General features: G+C 40.5%; 2 protein-coding genes across 2 annotated transcripts in view; one reads left to right on the forward strand and one right to left on the reverse strand.

Moving 5' to 3' along the window:
* AKIP1 (A-kinase interacting protein 1) lies at window positions 1-13,887 on the forward strand. The gene is made up of 5 exons (XM_077113940.1): window positions 1-490; window positions 942-1,022; window positions 5,878-5,982; window positions 7,674-7,745; window positions 12,161-13,887. Exons 1-5 carry the CDS (start codon window positions 269-271, stop codon window positions 12,302-12,304), a joined length of 624 nt encoding a protein of 207 aa, XP_076970055.1. The 5' UTR covers window positions 1-268; the 3' UTR covers window positions 12,305-13,887.
* C8H11orf16 (chromosome 8 C11orf16 homolog) overlaps window positions 8,590-17,933 on the reverse strand; it is a 23,254-nt gene continuing 13,910 nt past the window's right edge. The window contains 2 exon segments of the mRNA XM_077113941.1: window positions 8,590-9,198; window positions 17,266-17,933. Coding sequence (XP_076970056.1) covers window positions 17,663-17,933 — 271 coding nt within the window. The 3' untranslated portion in view covers window positions 8,590-9,198; window positions 17,266-17,662.

Consider the following 17,933-nt stretch of genomic DNA (forward strand, 5'->3'; position numbering starts at 1 on the left):
CCTCCGCCTCGCCCCGCCCCGCCATCGCCGTCGGCCTGATGCGCTGACGCCAGGAGCCCCTAGCCCAGCCCACGTCTCGGAAAGAGCGCTGAGCGCATGCGCCCCGAGAAGAGTGCTGGGTGAGGGGTCCCCTCCCAAGAGGAGGAGAGGGAAAGTCGGAAGTGAGAGAGTCGGCGTGCACAGCCACGCCCCAGACCCCGGGCCAATTGGAGTGCGCGTTGAGGGCAAAGCGGACAGCGGTGGTCGCCCGGGACCCGCCCAGGGAAACATGGAGAACTGTCTGGCGGCCGCGGCGCTGAATGGGGTGAACCGACTTACCCTGCAGCGTTCGGCTAGGCTGGGTCAAGAAGTGCTGGAGCGGGCCAAGAGGAGGGCGGTGGATTGGCACTCGCTGGAGCTTCCCAAAGGCAGCAAGAGGGTCCTTAGCCGGGAGGGGTCCGACCAGGAAAGACGGCCGGCAACCGGCCCCCAGCTCCTTTTCCCAGAAGAGGTGAGGGCTTCTGCTGGGGAACCAGTCCATTCATTCGTTCACCGGTGGTGGTCTGAGGATCAGAGTGCGTCATACTGTAACACCTAATAGATCCCGATCTTGGCGGAAGTTGGAAAGCATCCGGCCTTGGATGCGAGATACAGTGAATGGGAAAACCCTTTGAAAATTTTTACATTTCACACGGTCTATTGGGTAGGTGTAGGATACTTTCAAGCCTGGTTAGTTTCTTCTTGAAAAACTCTTACATGCTACCATCTGATATTAGAAGAAAGGTCAGCAACATATCTTTCAGGTCCTGGGTTAATTGCATGTCTATGAATATTTTTAGAGTTGGAATTCGTTTTTCAATAATATCCTATTTAAGTGACCTCAGTTTGCAGAGGCTTTTCCCAAAATGAATTCATTTTGGGAAACCTCTATTCTCACGGTGACTTGCAATTTATTCAAACAGAGAGAAGAAAGACACCCAACCCTTGGTGCTTCCTTCAGGACGATGGCTGAATTCATGTACTATACTTCAAGTCAGTGCGGGGTAAGTGGATTATGCTGAAGCCATGACCCTGACCCATTGGTTGATGGATCACAATGTGGATCTTTCTGGAATTTAGGGAGAACCTATGAGCTACCTTTTTCCCTTCTCTGTACAGCCTTCATGGGCAGATTGTAATCAGCCAAGGATTTAAACTAGGTGGTAAATCCAAGTTAGAATTCATTCAAGTATTTATTGAGTGTCTGGTAGGTGATGTTGAGGATACAACAATGAATAAGGCAGAAAAGCTCTCTGCCCTTGTTGAGTTATCAGTCTAGTGAGGAAAATAGCTTATTTGCTTAATTCCAAAAGAATTAACTCCAAATACAGTATTTGTGGTGCTTTTCTAACTTTGAACTGAAGTTTAAAAAAAAGTCTTGAAGATCACTTTAAACTGAACTGAGCCCCTCTCTTCTCCAAATGTATTGAAACAAACATAAACTGAAACAAAATCTGACTTAGATCTTAACCTCTTATGTTTGTTTCAAATCCCTGGTAACATAGTTTTTAAGTATGTTTCTATGGGCCCATATCAAGTTGTTAGTGACAGAGATGGAAAACAGGGTACAGTGCCTTCATCCTAGAGTAGTAGGGCTGAATGAAAGGAACAGCTTCCCAGAAATCAGACACATGTCCTGCTGCTTACTAGCTGTAATACCTTAGACCACTTAATCTCTCCAGGCCTTCCCTTCCCTATCAGATTGTAAAATGAAGGTGTCTAAAGTCCTTCTCAGCCTTAACAGTTTCCTTTCTTGATGGTTTCCACTGAGAGATAACACCAAAAATTGTCCAGAACTGTAACATGAAGGATTTAGGTGAGATTTTTGGTGCCATTCATTGAAATGGGTGAGCAAACATTTTAGCATCCCCCTTCTCAAGGTTTTTCAAATCCATACATTTAGGTCATCTTTAAGTACTTAGGGATAATGGAGAAGGCAGGTCAGGCAACATTCAAGGAAGTCACCTGCAGCAAAGCTACTCCTTATCTTCTAAGAATTACAACAGCCTCTGGTCTCCCAGCCTTAATATTTTGTCTAATGAGGTAAGAAGCTACTATATAGGAGAGAAGGAAGAGGACACCTTGTTTCTGTCCTATTTTTAGGTTTCATTGTCACTATCACAAAAAAATCTCTATTCTTTCTACATCTTTTATAAAATCCCTGTGACTCCAAGAACAGGAAACCAGCCAATGAGATATAGTTCAGAGAATTTGTTTTAAAATTTAAGTGGTTTTAGAAAAATCTATAACTTCAGCACTACTATAAAGAGATTAACTTTATTTTTTTTAACTTTTTTTTATTGTATAGTGTAACATATATACAAAACAAAGAAATAAAAAAAAGCAATAGTTTTCAAAGCACTCTTCAACAAGTGGTTACAGGACAGATCCCATAGTTTGTCATGGGCTACCATATGATCCTCTCATATTTTTCCTTCTAGCTATCCCAGAACATAGGGGGCTAGAGGGCTTAAATACATTTTTATCATCTCAGTCGACTTTTTTTTCCTTCTTTTTTGGTGAACAATAACATATATACAAAAAAGCTATAAAATTCAAAGCACAGCACCACAATCAGTTGTAGAGCATATTTCAGACTTTGGCATGGGTTACAATTTCACAATTTTAGGTTTTTACTTCTAGCTGCTCTAAAAGACTGGAGACTAAAAGAGGTATCAATTTAATGATTCAGCATTCATATTCATTTAAGTCCTATCTTCTATGCATAATTCCACCATCACCTTTGATCTTTCCATACCTCTCTTTGGGGTTATTTGGGCTATGGCAGTTCTAAATTTTTTGGGAGGGTCAGTCACTAATATGGAGATGGAACTATCTGATGTTCTGGAGAGGCTGGGCTAGGTTTCAGGATTATCTGGACCAGGGACCCATCTGGAGGTTGTAGGTTTCTGGAAAGTGACTCTAGTGCCTGGAACCCTTGTGGAATCTTATATATTGCCCTAGGTGTTCTTTAGGATTGGCTGGAATGATCCTGGTCAGGGGTTGGCAGTTTTTGATAGGTAGCAAGGTCTACATGAAGCTTGAGTAAGAGCAACCTCCAGAGTAGCCTCTCAACTTTATTTGAACTCTCTCTGCCACTGATACTTTATTAATTACACTTCTTGTCCCCCTTTTGGTCAGGATGGAATTGTTGATCCCACAGTGCCAGGTCTGGATTCATCCCTGGCAGTCAGCTCCCATGTCACCAGGGAGACTTTCACCCTTGGATGTCATGTCCCATGTAGGAGGATGGGCAATGATTTCACTTGCAGAGTTGGGGGCTTGGAGAGACTGAGGCCACATCTAAGCAACAAAAGAGGTCCTCCAGAAGTAACTCCTAGGCATACCTATAGGTAGTCTAAGCTTCTCCGCTACCTACGTAAGCTTCACAAGAGTGAGCCTCATGATCGAGGGCATGACCTATTGATTTGGGTATCCCTAAAGTTTGACACAGTATCAGGGAAGTCCCTGATGGTAAGGTTTAATAGTTCCATATTCTTTCTCCATCCCTCAGGGGACTTTGCCAATACTTTTTGATTATCTGCTTAATATACTCTAGGATGTTTCTAGGCGTTACAATAATCTATATAGGATTAAAGAACCTCTTTCTTATTCTGTGCTTCCTGTGTTTCAGTTGTTCAAATGAGCTATACAGATAGGTTGAATTAGATTATACACTACAAAAAATTTCTGTTCCAGATCAAATAAACCTTTCTTCCATTGGCCTCCAAGAGTACGTGGGGTTCTAAAATATAGACACTATCTTCCTTCCCCTATGCTCTGAATTACTTTAACCCCAACCTGTTCGGCTTCATTCTTATCTCTAAATATCAGGTTATACATATAAAATAGCCTCTCAAAATCCAGAAATAATGAACGGAGACTCAGCACCAAGGGATTGAGAAAACCTTCTCAACCAAGAGGGGAAAGAGGGAAATGAGGCCAAGTGTCAAAGGCTGAGAGATTCCAAACAGAGTCGAGAGGTTATCCTGGAGGTTATTCTTATGCATCAAGTAGATATCATCTTGTTATTCAAGATGTAATGGAGAGACTGCCTGAAAATGTAGAGCTGTGTTCCAGTAGCCATGTTTCTTGAGGATGATTGAATAATGATACAGCTGTCACAATGTGACTCTGTGATTATGAAAACCTTGTGTCTGATGCTCCTTTTATCTACCTTGTCAACAAAGGAGTAGAACATATGGAATAAAAATAAATAATAGGGGGAACAAATGTTAAAATAAATTTAGTTTGAAATGCTAGTGATCAATGAAAGCAAGGGGTAAGGGGTATGGTAGGTATAATCTTTTTTTTTTTTTTTCTTTCCTGTGTTCTTTTTATTTCTTTTTCTATTGTCTTTTTATTTCTTTTTCTGAATTAATGCAAATGTTCTAAGAAATGATGAATATGCAACTAAGTGATGATATTGTGAATTACTGATTATGTATGTTGTTTTATTTTGTTTGTTTATTTTTTTAATTAATAAATTAAAAAAATCCAGAAATAATAATTAGCACGCCAGACTTAATGTATCTGCTCTAAAAGCTTACAATCTAGGCCCCTCTTTTCTTATAAGCATTTTCTAAAGGTGACCATACCATTGTTGTTTTATTGTTTCTGGCTTTTTTCTCACCAAATGTCTCACATGTTCATTCACATCTTTGCATGCCTCACAACATCTTTCCTTCTTGTAGCAGCACAGCCTTCATTCATAAGTATACACCATCGTTCACCAATCTACTACTCTTCAGCCACCTGCATTCATCGGGCATTAAAATGATTAACTTTATAAAAAGCATTTAGGGGGCGGGCCACGGTGGCTCAGCGGCAAGAATGCTTGCCTGCCATGCCAGAGGACCCGGGTTCGATTACCGGTGCCTGCCCATGTAAAAAATAAAAAAAATTTTAAAAAGCATTTAGGTTCATGGTTCAGTATAAGGAATAATATTTGTTTTTGCTTGAGGTGTAGCAAATCTGTGTTTTTCATTTTGGTTTTCAGATCGTACTTCAGTTCAAGTCTCCTTTATGGGATGGAACCTCACAACCCCTTAGCTTTTTAGAGATAGAATTAGGAACATCTTCTGTGTATGCCTTCACTATTTTTAAGCATCCCGTAAAATACATGATTAGATCTGTGTTCTGAAGTGCCTCCCCAATTTAGCCTTCTTCTGGCTGCATGTCACATGCCTTAGGCACTGTCCCTATACTGTTCAAAACAAATAAGCTTGTGATGTCCTCATCATTAGTCATAATTGAGGGCAAGTCTAAGATTAACTTTAGGGGGAGCAAGCAAGTGGACAAGAAAAATGTAATGCCTTCTGATCCTTTGATTTATTTCCCTTAAATTGGAGACCTCTCCCTCTACTCCCTCACATGGGGAGCATGGGGATAAGGACTGTCTAGCTGTTCGGTGTATGTTACATTTCCGCTTTATTTCTAAATATCAAGGAGTGCATCCCTCTCTTCCCTTGTCCTTGACTGAGACAATAAACATGGAACTTTGTGCATCAGAATTTGTCATGACAGAAGTTGCAAGGGCATGTGTATTTGATTTTGGGGCAAAGACATGAAAATTGTTTAACCTGGTCCTGCCGAGCTTTAATTGGCCAAGGTTCTTGCCCTACAGAAGCAGCAGATGGCAGCAGAGTAATGCCAGTGCAGTTTCCCTCCTTGCAGCCACTTTACATGTACTCAGGTTTGTTATGTAATTTTAGAACCTGTCAAGAGTACAGGTAATTTACCTTTGCTATCTTGCCTCCCTCCTTAACCACAATTTACCCAAGTATCACAAGGTTGTTTTTTTTTTAATTTTTGACCAGATTTCTTGGTTATTCAACAACTTTCACTTTACTTCTCTAGAAATACTATTCATCTGTGCCAGAGGAAGGAGGGGCAACCCATGTCTATCGTTATCACAGAGGGAAGTCAGAGCTGCACTTGTGCCCAGAAAGAGGGAATGGTCAGGTACGTATCCTCAACTACCCGACACTGCCTTCAGCCTCCCAAGATGTGAGACCCTGTGTGAAGGAGCTCTTGCTGGACTTGGTATTATGGGTTGCATATATGCCTTAGCAACCCAGTGCTCAACAGAAACATACCGACTTTCAGCCTTAGAGAACCTAACAACAGTGAACATGAAATAGGAGTTTATCCAAAATATAATATTGATGCTACATAGGATCTTCAGTTGAACCTGCAATGCTGGGCCACAGGATTCTTAGGCAGGATTAAAGAAAAGAGCTTCAGTTATCTTCTACAATTAAGGATAAGAAAGAAATTTTTAATAATTACATAAGGTAGGTGATAAATATTATGTTTTTGAAACCTTTAAAAAGGAAGTATAAGAAGGAATCTCTACTTTAACAAAATACTTTTCCTAAAGATAATAAAAAGTATAGGCTTTTTACTATAAACTTATTTTTTCTTCTACTACATGTCATTTGGGAGAAAACCAAAGATTCTGCCTGTTGAACTGATTCAACAAGAATAGTTTCTGGTATCTGTGAGTGTGTGTGTGTGTATGTAGAATGAAGTTTTAAAAACTTCCACAACTTCAGTAACTTCTGACATCAACTGTGTGAGGTACAAAAGTTTAGTCAGCAACTGCAAAGACTGCAGTAACTCAGTTTAATTCAATTCTGACTCTAACTCCCCAGAGTTAGTCCAGACCCTGAGGATAAGGGCATCCTCTACAAAATGGCCCTTCAGGCTCCAGTTGCAAGGGGTCACCTCTACTTCTGACCTATTGACTGCAAATTTAGGGAGTTTCCACCATCCCCTCAGGTTTGATAATTGGATAGGACAACTCACTAAAAGTGCTGTACTCTTGATTGTAGTTTTATTACAATAAAAGGATATAAATAAGAAGCCAAAAGAGTGTCCCAAGTTACACGAGGTTTCATTACCTAGCCATGAATGATAAATAGAATCAGTGCCCATGTGGTTGGATGCAATCTGTAGCCCCCTCGTCCCCCCAGAGGTTGGGGATGTTGGGCTAATGTGAAGTGGCTCAAAGCCCCAACCCCTTTATCACATGGTTGATCTTTGTGTTGTAGCTAGCCCCATCTTGCCATCCCATTAGCATATGAACTATCAGCCGTGGTTCTGGGCCCACCTTGAATTCCAAGAAAGACTCCTATCATAGGAAATGATGTTACCTCCCCAGAAATGGGTCAAAGATCAGCCAAGTTTTTATTAGGCTACAAGGATTTTTGAGGAACAATCTCAGAGCCTGAGTCCAGGTTCATTATTCTGGCCTGGCCTAGGGCTCTCTCAAAAGCATCTGACCCTGGGCCACAGTGGCTCAGCACACAAGAATGCTTGCCTGCCATGCCAGAGGACTCGGGTTTGTTTCCCAGTGCCTGCCTATGTTAAAAAAAAAAAAGAAAAGCATCTGACCCTAAAGGGGTCAGTAAATAGAAGATTTAATCCAAGATCTGACTTTTTATCCATATAAGGATAAAAAGTAATTATAATAAACATCTGATTGAAAATAGCTCTCAGAATTCACTAAAAAAGAGCCTTAATAATTTAGGTGATACTTAGAAAAAGCTGATAGAACAATTGTTAGTTCCTAATAACGCAGGAGAAACTTTCTCTTTACAATCCAGGAGTCTTAACTCCAGTACTATTAATGTTTCTACTTGTCTCTTCAGAGAAAAGACACATCCTTTGGTCTTGGAGGTATCTATCAAGCATCAGAGTGTGACTTAGAGGCCTCCCAACCTGTGAGTACAGAACTTCTAGTGTACTGGGCTTCACTATTGCAATTACCTTTATCAGGAAGCCTAGTTTATTGATATGTGTTTTGTTTTGTTTTTTAACTTTTTATTTTGAAATACTAACAAACTTGTAGGGCAATTACAAAAAATAATAAAAACCCTTTATAGAGAATGACAACATACCTCCCTTCCCATTACCCAGATCCACCAATTTTAATAAAAATGTTGCTTCACTTGCTATATCATACTTTTTAGCCATCCATCCATCTATCAATCTATTTATTGATCCATATTCTGAACACCTGAATATAAATCGTATACATCATGATCCCTGGACACTAAATACCGCCATATATATTTCTTAAATTTCAAGGATATTCACTTAGTTGAACACCTTAAGTACAGTTATCCAGTTCAAGAAATTTAACATTGATATAAAGCTTACAGTCTATATTCCAGTTTTTTCATATATCCCAAGAGTGTCCTTTTGATCCTTTTCTCCTCCATTTTTACTGACATCCAGGATCATGGTATTTTTTTTATCGTGGGAATATACATACAACATAAACTTTCCCATCCCAACCCCTCCCAAGCATACCATTCAGTGGGATCAGTCAGATTCAAGATGTTGTGGTACCTTCACCACCCTCCACCATCAAAACCTTCCTATTTCTCCAAATAAAAAATCTTATCACTATGCACTAACCCCCAGTCTCTGGCCCTATGAGCTTGCATAGTCTCCAATATTTTCTTATGGCTTAAATTTAATGTCCCAAATCTGTAACAATCACATTGCTTTCAAATTAACTTTTCAAATTAACATGACTAACTTAGTTGTGTTTCAGTTTGCTAAAGCTGCTAGAATGCAATATATCAGAAATGGATTGGCTTTTCCAAAGGGAATTTATTGGTTACAAATTTAGTTTTAAGGCCTTGAAAATGTCCAAATTAAGGCATCAATAAGAGGATACCGGCACTCAAGAAATGCTGATCACAGGGTTTCTCTGTCAGCTCAGAAGGCACGTGGCTGGCATTTGGTCATCCTTTGCTCCTGGGTTGCGTTTCTTTCAGCTTCTGATTCCAGTGGGTTTCTATTGTAGCTCTCCAGGCATATCCACATGTCTGTGTCTAGGCATCTGCTCTCTGTGTTGGCTCTTTAGAGAATGCCAGTAGACTATTTAAGACCCACTTCTAATGGGCTGGGGTCCCATTTCCATGGAAATAATACAACCAAAAGGTCTCACCCAAACAATAGGCCCGCCCTACAAAATTGGATTAGGATTAAGAGAGCATGACTTTTTTGGGGGTACATAACAATTTCAAACCAGTACAATGGTATACACAAATTATATTCCTATACCCCTCTGTCCCCTCACCTTTAGTCTTTTTCCAAATGACAAATTTAAACATTGTGATTCCAAAATTTATCATTACATTTTATGCATTTGTCTTTTAGATCCTGTAGGGAGTAAAAAGTAGAGTTACAAACCAAAAATACAGTAATACTGGCATTTATATTTACCCATTTTTATAAAGTCTTTGTCTGGTATGTCCCAGGTTTAGGCCTCCTGATGAATGGTTTCTGATGCTTTAATCTCTCCCTTGCCTGGGACATTACTTCCTATTTATTTTGTAACCCTTTGTTGACATCTGGACCATTTGTGTTTTTTTGTTTTCTGGGTACATGGTCTGGGAATCGAACCTGGGTATCCCACATGAAAGGCAGGCATCCTAACCACTGAACTACCCGTGCACCCCCCATTTGATATTTTAAGGTGTTATTGCCAGAATTTAGACTTTGAGGTGTCTATTTCTTAAACTTCTATCCAACTAGTGACAGTTTTCCTTGAAAAACGAGCTAGGAAAAAAAAAACACTTTTCCCATCTTTGCAGATTGACCTGTGCTAGTGCTCCCCTTCAGGGTTTATCCATACAATGAGGTTGGAGAGTCGCTCCAGACCAAAGCACAGGTGCCTTCCTGATCCTTTCTGCACATACATGTTGTTTTAGTTATGTGTGCATGCTGTAGGAATTCCCCTGCTTACATGGTTATGAATGTCTCCTCTTTCCTCACGGTCCAGGCACCTTACTGTATATCCTATAGCCAACCATCCTGTGCCTCAGGCAGTCATAACTTGATTGCTCTCCCCAGCATTCTGTAGAAGACTTCTGTGAGCCACCTTCTACACACAAGAAAGGTTTTGGTATGGTAAGCCTGTGACAACTATCCTGGTGTAGTCTTAGGCCACCAGACAGATTGGGCCAGACATACATGCTCCCAGTATACACACAAGGGTTACTCTGTTGACTCCAAAACTGGGACCAGGGAGCTGCACTGGTAACATGGGCCAAATCCAGGTTGAGCCCATGAGGGGTAAAGGAGGAACCAGCCAGGATAATAGGAGATCCTACTGCTTTTAAGTGGCCTTTCTGCCCTGTTTTTGCAAGAATTTAACCTTTCTGGAGAAATAGGAGAAAGAAAGCTCCTATTTCTGCCAGTTCTTTCTGGTTGATGAAGGCTTCTGTGGGGGGGATGGAACCCTGAAGCATCTCATTCTGCCATCTTGATTGGAAGAGGATCAATTAGTTCACTTGTAGCTGTAGTATTTTTAAGTTTGGGATAGTCTTATACTTGGAGAGGGTGCAGAAAATCTTGGTTCAGTATAAAATTAAGTTTTCTTGCTATCCTTCACTTGAAGCTTCAGGGATGCTTTTTGTGCCTGAACTCATAGTTGTGGTTGGAAAGAATGTGAAGTATTCACATCCCCTTCCTCTTGCTCAGCTGGGCTAGCACTGCATTCTGGAATTCTACCATCTGTTCAAGCAGCAGGAAGGGACTGACCCTTATGCTTAAAAAGTGAAAAGCATTGCTGAAATTCTGAAGCATAGATGTTTGATTAGATCTGGTTCCAAAAATGTAAGGGTATTTGCTCCCGTTTTCCAAATGTTGCTCTGTAAAAACAGAATGATGAGTTTCTCATTTTAGGATAACATACTCCGTACATGAACCCAGGGAATTTTTTGGAACTTTGAAGGACTGGAATTCTGAGAAAAGGAATTTCTCATGTTGCTGCAATAGTTTTTGTTTGTATACAATTTGCTACTAACCATGATTCAGAATATACTAGGATTAGTAGCAACCAAGAGTATTCTGCTTCTAGTACAAATACAGACGTAGATGCCTCCAACACTTGCTGATTTTGGTAATGCTAATCTTGATGTCCCAGTGTTGAAATAAAAGATGCTAACCTATCACAGATGTTTCCTTTTGTGCAAATAAATGATGCATTCTTGGCTTTCTGCAATTCTGAAATAGTCATATTTTCTGAAACACCTACCTCTATTTAGTTTATAATTAGCCAATAATGTGGCATTATGTATGTTCACATCAGTTAAATGAGGATAGACCTCCAGTTTGCAGTAATTGGGCATGAAAAAATACAAAATAAAGCAATTTTGGGAAAAAAATGACTTCAGATCTATCTTCATTGGGGCAGGATGGCAGGGAATGGTGGAAATTTCATACAAGTATGAATATTATCATTTATTCCTCCTAGTGGAATTTGCTGGCCAATAGTTTGTTTTTCACCCTCTGGGTCTGGTGATAAAAATAACAAATTCTGTGGATCCTTTCCAGCATTGAGTAAGCATATAGTGGCATTCCAGCTGTCTCTCTGGTTCTTCATTACAGGCTCTTTTCTGCTTTGTGACTTTGCCGTTTCCCATTTGAACTACCTGTATATCTGCTATGACCTGCTTCCCAGCCATGCAAGAAGTCTATCCTTGGAGGATGGTTCATGTGCACTATAGCTCTCAACATAAATGTTTCCTTTAACTCCAGCTTCTAGTGTTTTGACTATAAGAGAACAAATCCTCCAAGGAAGGGCTTTTGCCAGCCAGCTAATTTTCTGCTTCAGTGACAGAATGGAATCTACTCTGAGTGTTCTCATCTTTAGAAGAGGGAATGTAGCAAAACAGTTAAAAAGAATGGTTCTCATTATTCCAGTGTACTTTATCATTATTGCTAATCTTTGCTGACAAGTGCCACTGTCAACTTTTGATCCCCCAAACCAGTCATTAGCCTTTTTCCTTAATTCTTATCTTTTTAGTCTACATTGAATGTTCTTATCTTTTCATCTTCCTACAACACTTGAGTATTCACAAAGTGCTTTCACATACATGCTTATCTGTGAGGTAGGTATTATTACAGTTCTTAAAATAAGAAAAAGGATTAAAGGCTGAGACTTACTTAAATGATAGTGCTGTTATGTGGCCAAGTTGAGCCTTGAAAGCAGCACTTCTTTCTCTCCCACATTAATGTTTCAGTTCATCTCTGGCACATAAAGACAGCCTTATGAAGGTGCCATGATGACATTAGGATATAAAATCTCTAAACTGCTAACATGTTCTTTTTGTTACAGGCTGAGAACATCTCTAAGGACCTCTACATAGAAGTATATCCAGGGACCTATTCAGTCACTGTGGGTTCAAATGACTTAACCAAGAGGACTCATGTGGTAGCAGTTGACTCAGGACAAAGCGTAGACTTGGTCTTCTCTGTATGATGTCGACCTTTACTTGGACCTCACATCACCTTTTCATAAGTAGCAAGGAGATAAGAGTCTTCATATAATTCAGTATTTGCACAGTGATATTGCTTTTAGTGCTGATGGTAGAGGTTCAGCTTTCCTGGGAATTCGAGTTGATCTCTTTCAGTGCCTATTTTAACTTGAGAGTGTAAGGTGGAAGTCATCGTCGCCACCCCCCTACCCTACCCTCCAGTCTCCTTTTGACTGAAAGTAATAATGTAATGATAATGAGTGGTTTTTAGTGCTTACTTTCCAAATGAAAGTTAATTATGATAATAAAGGGAGAGATTCAGAAATGAAGAGAATTCATATTTTATTGGTAGTAAGCAGTGAAATAAAATGTAGGTCATGTACAACTATAGGCTTTATGAAACGACAGCCAAGAATGTGGACACATTTGCCAAAAGCAGGCAGACCTCTGCCCAATCACATCTCACTAGCCCTCTGGTGGGGAGCCCTTTAGCAGGGAGCCCTGAAACAGAGCTGCCATATCCCTGTGCCTCTTAACACAGAAGTGCCTTCCTGAAGCTCATCTACAGGGAAAACTTCATGGGGTGAAGATGCTGCTGCTTATTCAACTATCACCTGTGACCAGTGCTCTACCTCCTGTTGAAGGCCTTATCAGCCACTCTAACTCCATCACTAGTCTTTAGCTTCCTGTAAGAGCTTTTTCAAAAAGGTCCTGAGAGTCTTATGCTGTGACTGTATTTTTCATACTCAGAATTCACTGATTTTAAAAAGGCATCATAGTGTCTCAAACTTTTTTAAGTTATCGTACCAGTAGTATTGCTCCATCTCCCAGTTTGATTGCCTGGTGATTTATCTCATCTTGAATGTAACAAATCTTTCCTCAGGAAGAATGCCACTATTTTATATGATGAAAACGAGGTTTTAAGTAGAGCCGTATTTGTATTCCCAGTAAAAACACGACTCCCATGTACGTAGGTACTAGTAAAACAGACCCGTGCCCGTCACCGTGGAGGTTGAGGGTCATTAAAAGGGACCTGAACTTTGGGTTCTGTAAACCTTCTGAAATTGTATGGAAAATTGTACGTGTGTACATTTTCCTGGGAAGAGGAGCCATGGATTTTATTATTCTCAAAGGAGGTATGATTCAAAAGGTCTTAAGAACCACCTAAAGAAGCCCTTCCCACCATTCTGCTTTACCTAGGTCCTCAGGGCTTTTGGTCTAAGGATAAGTCTTGTCCCTCTGGCTGGGTCTCAGCACCCTCACTCCATTTTCTGTGTTCCGGTTCCTCTGGAAGCATCTGCAGTGGCATCATCACCTTGATTCCCTCCTGGCCAAATTCCCTGGTATTCCCTGCTGCTACAGTTTTTGTTGTCTGTTATCCTTCTTTTCTTTCCAGATATGTTGCAACATCCTGTTCCTAAATCCAAAAGTTATCAGTTATGTTGACTGTGCTATCCTTTTGATGGGGGGTAGCTTGATGACTTCAGTAGTTCTGGGTGAAGGATTGCTGAACCACTTAAGAATCTGTAAGCTCCTAAGCACTGTTTTTTAGTTTCTAAATAGAAATAAAGTTTATCATTTCTGGCCATTACATTTTTGGGAGAGGTTATTACTTGATGCTCAGAATTGGAATTGGGTGGAAGAAGGTATCAGACATGTTTTCCAAACAGCCAGTGGAGAAGCAAAGGTCACCACCACAACTGAAGGAGTTTGTCATATTGATGACAAAAAAATGTTGGGAAACTGATGAAAAACAAGTTCTAATAAGCTGAATGAAGCAAAACAAAAATAATGGGAAATGTGGCTTCCTGAGGTGTAGGAGAACAATCTAAAGAGTAAAGAATACTTTAAAAGAACTCCATCTGCAAAATTTGTATTTTCTGTAGCACTCTAACTTGTCTGGTCAGTTTATCTGAACACCGTAATTACATGGAATCTTGAATAGGAAGTGAGGTCTTGTTGGTTTATACAGGTTAATGTAATACCCTGATACATCCCAGACCAATTTGAGCAGAGAATAAAAAAGTATTTGCAAAGCCCCCTTGAGGTACTGGGAAAAAATGTGGAAATATTAAACTTCCTCATCTGGGGAATTCCTGATATTCTCACAAGCATTGGAGACTACCAATTTAATAGGCTGAGCCCTCGATCTTGGGGCTTGCCCGTATGAAATTTACTCGTGCAAAGGAGAAGCTAAGCCTACTTATAATTACATCTAAGAGTCACCCCCAGAGAAACTCCTGTTTCTCAGCTGTGGCCTCTCTCTCAAAGCTAACTTGGCAGGTAAATTCATTGCCCTTCCTCCTATGTGGTACATGGTTTCCAGGGGTGTAAATCTCCCTGGCAGTCTGTGACATGATTCCCAGGAATGGACCTGGACCCTGCATCATGGGACTGAGAAAGCTTTCTTGATCAAAAGGGGGAAGAGAAATTAAACAGTTTTATTGACTGAGAGATTTCAAATAGAGTCAAGAGGCCATTCTGGAGGTTATTTTGTGCATTATTTAGATATCACTTTTTAGTTTCTAATGTACTAGAATAGTTAGAAGGCAATACCTGAAACTGTTGAACTGTAATCCAGTAGCCTTGATTCTTGAAGATGATTGTATAACTATATAGCTTTTATAGTGTGACCATGTGATTTTAAAAACCTTGTGACAGACACTCCCTTTATCCAGTGTATGGACAGATGAGTAAAAAAAATGACAACAAGTAATAATGGGATGGGGAAAAAGGGTATGGGATGTTTTGGGTGTTCTTTTTAATTTTTATTCTTATATGTATTTTTTTGGAGTAATGAAATGTTCAAAAATTGTGATGAATGCACAACTATATGATATTTGAACCACCGTACACCTTGGTGATTATATGTGAATATATCTCAAAATTGCATTACAAAATAAAATAACTCCATTTGCTCCTTAATCTTCAAAACTGCAGTTTGTATCCTGTTTCATAAGGAAGAGAAGAGAACAATATGACCACTCGCTTCTAGGATTGTTAGGATCAAAGAGTAATCTCTCACTCCCTGTAACTGAAAGTTAGGAAAGGTAAGGCAGAGGAAGCAAAAGCAATAGGAGACAACTTGCCAAGAGGCAGAGCTCCAGACTGCTTGCCACACATCAGTACTTGATGGCTATCAAGTATATTTCAGAGAAGTCAGGCAGCATATTTCCTTAAAAGGATACAATATCTGAAGAGGAGAAAAGAAAAGTGCTGGTGTTTGCCATTGTTAACAGCCCTGGCCAGGATATGGTTTTATATGCTTCATCTTCACTAGTCAGCTGTAGCAAGAGGACTAGGCCTGGTCCCTTCCTCCACACCCGGCTTCTTAGGCATGCTCTGAGGCAAAGGGCATGGTATTGGGACAGAGAGTAGGTCCATCAATGTTCATAGTGTAGCTGCAGGAATTAATTTTTGCCTGAAGCATAAATTCAGTACCTCAAGCCAGGCAAAGTACCTGAAGGTAATCTATTTCTCTTTTTTTATAGCCAGTTAACTTGCTGAGAAGTTGTGTTTTGTTTCGTTTTTTGGGGTGAGGGGGAATGGGACTTAGCAGTGGATCTGTCTGAATATAGTAATGAGGAGAAAATGCCTTGAAGTGACCAGGCAATGGGAATACGGCCAGGGAAAATTTATTTGGACTTATTTGGGTTTGGATCTAGTCTGGGGAGTTGTTTCAGAGCAAGCCACAGCAGGGGGAACACAGGTTTGGTAGCCACTGGGAAGAAGTGGTACCTGGGGCATGCCTCTCTGGTTACCCACTGTTGTTCTTCTCTCTGATGTTGGACTTCGTGCTGTTTCAGTTGCTCTCTAAAAACTCCAGGGTAGGTACAGCTTTTCTTTCTCCAGGTTGTGTTGAAGCAGGAGGCAGTAGAAGCCATGGGGGAATTTAGCATGAAAACTCTAGGCTTTGACACCATTTTCTTTATATCATCACATTATGGGAGAGTAGATCTCATACAATCAGCTTTTTGTAGGAATTTCTGGGAAGGCCTCAGAATATCAGAATGATCCATTTTACAGAAGCCTGAAAAACTCTTTTAAATTGTCCATACAAAGTTTCCTCTTTGAAAGGAACCCAAGAATTCAGGTGGTCATAGCTGGATTCTTATCCTGGTTATCTCCCCATCAGAACTTGAGGAAAGATCTCACACCTAGAAAACCAGGAAGCCCTGGAACCCTTCTATAAAACACAACAGCAGCAGATGGATATCCATCCCTATCTATCCCAACGCTCAGGGCTCCAAAAGAGTCACCCAAGAAAGTTTCCCACTGTAGAATCTATTTCGGTGCTTTCAGAAACTGAAGACTGATCAAGTCCTTACCCCTGGGGCAAGATTGAACTCATCATAGGCTGAGAGGTCCTTGATGGTGAGCAGCTGTTCTGGAAATAAGGCAATAGCTTCAAACAGGGGCCTACAGTGGGATCCCAATGTAGGCAGTGTCTAGAGATTCATATATCCTTAGCCGGTGGAATTTCTTAACCCTTACTGTATTTCTGCCCCAGGTATTCCTTCCCTGAACTTTAAAATCAGTGGCCTAGTCTGTCTAGTCTAGGGCTTGGCTTATCCAGCCACCAATTTTCTGGGTCTACTTAGGAATTTAGCTAAGAGTGGTCAGGAGGCAGATCAATGGCATGCTACTACTCAAACCTACCAGGGGTATAACGTACCTTTCTTAACTCGAAGTACTTTAAAGAAGTGTGGATGATGATGAATATGCAACTATGTGTTGATATTGTGAATTACTGATTATATATGTAGAATGGAATCATCAAAGTAGGAATGTTTGCATTTGTTTGGTGTTTTTTGGTATTTAAAAAAATAAAATTTAAAAAATTAAAAAAAAAAAAGTGTGGGGTGACTACGGATTGCCAACGACAATTAACATGCTTCCCTCTACTAGCTGGAGAGAAAAAGTGGCATAATGCAGTCCTTCCCACTCTTAACATAAAGGGGCCTACCTGGACAGTGGGGCCTGATGATCAACATGTAAGCACCGGTTTCAACACCTGGAGGCATTGTGACTATCCATTTGGAGAAAAATCAAGCCTCTTAAAAAAAAAAGGAGGCAAGCAACAAACGACAATGGTAGTGTCCTATCAGTAAAGCCTAGTGAAAAAAGAAAAGACAAGGGTAAAATAGAGATGCAAACAGCACAAAATCAGCTCACCCTTCCCTTGTTGGGCTATACTGCTTAAATAGAATCCTAGTATTTTCCTCCTATTACAGCCACCCCTTCAACATGACAACACTCCTGTGACTTCCAATTCCCACATGATGGAAACCTGTATCAGGTTCCTAAGAGATACATGAAAGGGAAGGAAGCAGGGGTCTTAGACCCTGTCTTAGAAGGGAACCCTACACCACTGACATACCTGGCTTCCTAAGATGCAGCAATTCAGGGTCGTTTCTCCTACAATACTTCCATTCAGCCTGGCAGAGGCCACTTTGCCTTCACGATTTCTCAAGGAAGACTGGGTCTATATTAACAGTGCTGTTCACTGGTCTTCCGGGAAGGCCCATCTCCAGATCATTCTCCAAATTCTCTTCTTCAGAAGAGGAGGAGGAGGAGGAGGAGGAGGAGGAGGAAGAGACCGTCATGGGTGCAAGCACTGCCACTTTCTCCTCT

This window comes from Tamandua tetradactyla, chromosome 8 (genome assembly GCF_023851605.1).
Source record: "Tamandua tetradactyla isolate mTamTet1 chromosome 8, mTamTet1.pri, whole genome shotgun sequence".
Lineage (NCBI taxonomy): Eukaryota > Metazoa > Chordata > Mammalia > Pilosa > Myrmecophagidae > Tamandua > Tamandua tetradactyla.